Source organism: Protopterus annectens, chromosome 11.part0, assembly GCF_019279795.1.
Source record: "Protopterus annectens isolate FY-2018-M chromosome 11.part0, PAN1.0, whole genome shotgun sequence".
Classification (NCBI taxonomy): Eukaryota; Metazoa; Chordata; order Ceratodontiformes; family Protopteridae; genus Protopterus; species Protopterus annectens.
Window position 1 is genome coordinate 321,571,660 of NC_056745.1, and position 6,000 is coordinate 321,577,659.

The following is a 6,000-nucleotide window of genomic DNA, read 5'->3' on the forward strand; positions in this document are numbered from 1 at the left end:
TGCCTTGGGGCAGATAGCCTAGTATAAACCTATGAACCCTAATATTTTCTAGTACATCAAGAAAAGAGGAGTGGGAATCCTGGGGCATGGTGGGTGATCTGTGGCAAGCTACAATTTGGATTGCAGTTTTGCCCAGAGTTAGTTGCACTTGGATAACCTCTGCTGCATTATGCTGAGCAGCTAGCCTGGAGGTGTGGATATCCTTAATGAATATGGACACACCTCTGCCTTTGGTGTTCCGGTCCAGGTTACATGGTCGAAAAGTGTGGTATGAGTTATAGCCTGGTAGTGCAGGGGTGCTCTCTGGAGCCTTGAACCAGGTCTGCAACTTCACAGATATCGATGTTCTTCATGTGAGTGCATTTTGAGATTTAGACTTTCTAGCATTGAGTAGCATCACCCTCAGTTTTTGCTTGCCTGTTAACGGTGGTGAATTTGTCATTTGAACCTTGCCTAAAAGGCACTATAGGGGCGGCAAGAACCTTAGCCAGTATCCAGAATCCCAGGGGTGACAGGTGCACAAAGCATCGTGGTCGGTCAGCCATGTCATCCCAGGCAGATACTGGATCCCTTTTGAATGGCACCAGAAGCTTAGCCAATTAAGTCAATTTTGTCCTTTTACTGCGGCATTATTCTGGGTGATGGCAGAATGCTACTCAGGGCTAGGGTCATATCTGCCTAAGCTACAAGATCGGAGAGCTCTTCCATATCTATTCATGTAGTCCAGAGAGGTACGTCTCTGGTCATTCACACGTCTCTGGTCATTCACACCAACATGGACAATAACAGTCATATTTGTACTTGTGGAGTGACGTGAGTGCATGGGTTGTGTGAATCCTGGCACCCGACAGGCAGCCGACAGTAACCTTCTTGTTTAGCCTGGTGAGTGGGACATCAAGTGTGCCTGACTATAGAGTCACCTATGACTAGTGTGTTGGGTGCATTGTTTTGCCTTATTGGCTGTGGTTGAGTGGCACACTGAGTCTGCGGGCTGTGTCCTTTGGGTTGTGTTGGGGGGTGGATGTTGCTTGCATTTCTGCTTTGGAGGTCTCTGTTGCTTGAGCAGATTATTATTGAGAGCCTCCGCGATTGTTTGTTTTTCTTTGTGTTAATTTTGGTGGTGTAGATTTAGTGAGACTGATGAGTGTGGTGTGGTGCAAGTGTTTACCTTCTCCTCGACGGTCAAGTTCAGTCTTTATTGGATAGAGCTTTACCTCCAGTTTGGCTAGATAAGTGCATCTCTCACAGGTTGTAGTGTTTGGTGGTAGGAGGGAAGGGTTGTCTGTGTACATGAGGCAATTTCTACATTGCCCCAAGATGCCCAGATTCATCAGGCAGGAGCGAACACTGGGAGCTGACCCTTGGACATACCTGAATAAAAAAATATTTTTCTCTAGGTAAGTGAGGAAAGTGAGTACAAGAGCTGTTTTTCTCTAAGCAAGTGAAAAAAGTAAGTACCAAAACTGTTTTCCTCTAGGTAATGAGGAAGGTTGAGTGCTGTAGTAATTACTAGGTTATTTAGTGCTTACAAGTTCTGAACAAGTGCTGATCACAAATAAGAAAATTCAAGTGCTAAAACTAAGTGTCTGTATCTGGACTAAACTAGTTACAGGAAAGGGGGGAAACAAGTGCAAATGTGAGGTTTTAAATCAGAAAGTTGAGAGATGAAAAAACTGCCTAAACGGCCAATAACTACAATTTCTGGGCCAGAACCACTCCTTATGTGGTAGATAGGTTACCTAGTGCTTACTACTCCCACTGATAAGCTAGAAGGCTTCCCTCCAACACAGAAAGCATGGGGGGGGGGGGCTCAGAAGCTTACATACAGTCCTGGATACAGCAAATCTGAATCTGGACTACACCAGTTACAGGAAATATATATATATATATATAATGTGTGTGTGTGTGTGTGTGTGTGTGTGTGTGTGTGTAATATACATAGACAGAAAAGTAGCTAAAACAGCAGTCAAAACAATTCAAATGCAAGCTAGCACACTTGAGTATGTAGCAATGTTAGACCAAACAGTTTAAAAAATGCAGTTAAATTAAAAATGACTAAAAACAAGTGCAGAAGGAGTCTATTGGGTAGAATGAGGTAGAGATGGGACTGGGGGGAGTGTCCCAGATCAAATCTACAGTGGGGGCGGGCAACTGCAAAAGCCTCCAAATTTAAACAGCAGCACAGGAGTAGGGAGGGTGGGTATGGGAAAAACAGCACCTTCAGCAGAGATCTGGAAAACTATACAGTAAAGCAAAAATAACAGTGCACAACTCTGACGTAAGCCAGCAGTGATATAAAATTAGTCAAACAACAATTACCAGTATACAACTCTGAAGTGCCAGAAAAATTATATTCGGCTCTGTATATCTCCAGATAGTTTGAAGAGCACACTCTGGATGGATTTTAGGCTGGAAACCCTAAAAGCAAGAAAAGGTGCCATTCTTGCCCATAGAAAAAGGGCTTGTGGTATTCATTCAAAGATTCCAAATGGCATCTTGTAGTTGGTTGGAAGTCTGTGAAAGTTGTTATCTAGTCCTGAGGAGTTGAGATGCTCCAGGGCCTTTAGTTGTGTGCCAGTATATGGTGGCAATCGCACAGCCCACTGGGACCGGTGTTTGTAGTCCCTTATCCTGAATAGTACCCCAAAGGAGACAGTTGCATCTTATGGCTCTGACACAACACTCTGGACCTAATGAAAAACAACCTTCAGATGGTGACTCTCTAATTGCCATTATAAGTTCGCCTGTTGATCAAGCGGGGAGATGACAGTTTGTTTGCTTACATAACTGTTCAGTAAACCAAAGGATATTCATACTCTTGCTTTAGTGCAGACATTGGTTAAATGTCAGTGGACAGTCAAGGGGGCATCATGTGGAGCATATACCCATGTCCTTATCCATGAGGATAAGTATAATATTTATTCTGTCAGTGTGGTATGCCCTGAGCTATGATACTGTTTTGTGAGTGTGTATATAGCCTCAATATCTCTACCTTAGCCATAATGAGGGATCATTTCAAGTGACTGGTTACTGAGGCTTTTGCTACCCATTGAAGAGCTATAGAGTTATTGGATTATGCCCCCCACACAAGCCTGTAGCAGTGACCTTTGTTTAAAGATCCTTTTGTAAATGTTTGAGACCATTTTTCAGGACCCAGACTAACCTCCATCACCTAGGCCATGCATGTTGGTCTAATGGTCTTTCTTTAATTTAAACTCTGTGCTAGACCCCAGCATGTCATTTTGCCCCCCCCCCCCCAAATCACCACCAAGCAACAAAGGATGCGAAACTTTGTCCTAGAAGAAATCCACCTACTACAAAAGTAGGCTGCTGGATAGGTATGATAAGGTTTATGCTTCTGCCCTTTTGGTATTAAAAGCGCTGAATTGTCGAGCACGTATTTGGAAGTTCAGGAACATATCTTAAAGCCAAGGTTCCCTAAGTGGGGAGGACCCTAAAGGACTACTTGTACAACTGATCAAAATGGCCATTCAGTTACACAAGGCATGAAGTGTACTGATACCAATGCTGCATCTAGGCAGCTGTCATTGGGTTAGTCATCCATGCCTGTCCGCAAAGCTTATTGTGATAACATTGAAACCAAGTTTATTGAATGCTCCCTTGGACAAATAATTGTGGTTTGGTTCTTGGTCCGCACTTGTGAAGTTAGCCTGGAAGACAATTGAACACATGTTCATTCTCCTTGATTTAAGTATAGTAGAATTGAGCTTGTGTGTGTTTTTACCAAAACTAAACTTTGCTTTTCTTTTTACTCTTTAGGTGTATGGAAGGGACTGTTTGCCCGTATTATCATGATTGGTACCTTGACTGCCCTACAGTGGTTTATCTATGATTCTGTCAAGGTATACTTCAGACTTCCTCGACCACCACCACCAGAGATGCCAGAATCTTTGAAGAAAAAACTTGGTTTGACTCAATAAGTCATGGACTTCACTATTTTACTGATCGTCATGGATTTAAGTACTTCCTTTGCCACCCACCAGACCAATTTTATTTAACAGTTTAAATACTGAATTTAATGCAATTAAGCTCATATCCTTCCATAAGGAATGGAACACAGCTGTAAAAATATTTTCATTCAGTCTGTTTAAAATTAAATAAGTAATAATGTAGAAACTTTTTTAACTTTTTCTTGGGATTTCTGATTTACACCTGTTAAGGTTTGAATTGTATAGCAATTATTCAGTACTGTCAGGTTTGTTGTAGGCTAGTTTTACCTTTCATTTTATCTGTGACCATGCCCAACTGAAGTTTTATCTGATGCATTTGTGGTATCTTAGTACTGCTGCATAATTTTCTACTAAACTCCAAACACTAGTCCTGTGGGTTTTTGGAGATGTTGTTTTGTCCAGTAAGAACATGTCCAGTGTAGTCTTTCAGGAGCGTCAGTTCTTTACTTCTGTGCTTTCAGTGCCGTCTTTTGTAACAAGACAGACTAACTCCTATTTATGAAGTGGAGATTAATGGTTGAATGAGGGACAAAGGAGTAACTTGTGTTCTTAAGATTGTGTTGGGCTTGCTTAAGTTGTTGGGTGTAGTTGGAAGCTGTAAGTGAAGTAGGCAAGGTTTAAAGTTTTGGAGTAAATAACACTATGGTATTGCATACAGATTTGCTAAGAAACCAAAATGTTTCTTGTTTGGTGGTGTGGCTACAGCTGGAGTGTTTGACAGACTGATCTGCTGGTAGGTTTGAGTTAACTTACCAACAGATAAATCAGTCTGTCAAACACTCTAGCTGTAGCCACAACACCAAACAAACATTTTGGTTCCTTAGCAAATTGGTATGCAGTACCATAGTTGCACTTGTTCTGCAGGTGGTATATACATACATATATGTAATTGTGTGTGTGTGTGTGTGTGTGTGTGTGTGTGAACCACCTGCAGAACAAGCCTTCAACACTCATTTGGTCATGGTTTTACCGGTCTTAAAGTACGAATGTTAAGGTAAATGTGTGGTTCTAAAGTAGATGCATTGCAGGTACCCTTTTCTGCTGAGTGTTGCAGCATGACTGCATTTATTTTCCCCACCACCTGCAAAAGAGTACTGAACCTTTGCAAGCCAAGGAGCTCTGTAGGAAGCTGCCAAGTTAATGTAATGCACAGAGGAAAACTAAGGAGTAAAGAGTACAATTTTTCTTCAAGGATCAGTAATGCAGTCTGTCTCAACGTGAATATTTTGCAGGTGGACTGTGGAAGTCTGCCCAAAATAACAGGGGTTTCAGACATTCCTGTGCAGACGCCCTTGGCTGGGTTGCATATATAAGTAGGGTGTGTGATAAAGGTGAGCAATACTCCTGCAATCACTATTTGTGTACTACATTAATCACTTGGACCTTAACTGTGGTTTCAGAATATGAAATTTTCTCCAGTTCCTGTACTGGACTGTTGCAGTTAGAGCTAAACGTTTTGCAGTAAAAGTGACTCCTGGCACTATTTTTACAGAGAAAGGAACAGCTTGTTTATGAAGAAAGTCAGGCTGCTTTACAATCTCTTCTCCTGAAAGCATACTTTTAATCAAAGTGGTAGTTGTTAAGAGGGGGTGACAACCTTGTCAGAATGTTGCAGCAGCAGTGATTGCTGGTGTGCTACCACTGGAACATCGAGCTATGCAAATGCCCTGGTGAGGTCCACTGTTCTACATTAATGCAGAGTATTCAAAGGTCTGTACTTTGGTGCTCTTAGACGACTGTGTTAAAAAAGTAACCATTTTGAGTGGATACATTGGTAATTTGCCTCTTGAATATGATGTAGAATAGTCTAAATATCTTGGGAAAGGTCCAAGTGTGCTTTTGGATTATAGATCACTGAGGGGCTCCTTTGTCAGTGTAACTGTTCTGGTGCTTTCAACAAGACTCCTTTTGGAAAGAGCAGATTTAAAGCATCTTTTCAAGACCATATTTAACAAATGCATTGTTCAATTTGTAGGCATAAATGTATCTGTGGATTTTGAAGCCTTACAAACAGAACACCAACTTAGCA

General features: G+C 41.6%; 1 protein-coding gene across 3 annotated transcripts in view; it reads left to right on the forward strand.

Annotated features, from left to right (window-relative positions):
* SLC25A3 (solute carrier family 25 member 3) overlaps positions 1-4,141 on the forward strand; it is a 77,107-nt gene extending 72,966 nt beyond the window's left edge. For all 3 annotated transcript variants that reach the window (XM_044087823.1, XM_044087822.1, XM_044087824.1), the window contains exon 8: positions 3,781-4,141. In XM_044087823.1, the coding sequence (XP_043943758.1) occupies positions 3,781-3,941 (161 nt within the window). In that variant the 3' untranslated portion in view covers positions 3,942-4,141. The remainder of the gene's footprint in view (positions 1-3,780) is intronic.
* Positions 4,142-6,000: the final 1,859 nt, after the last annotated feature.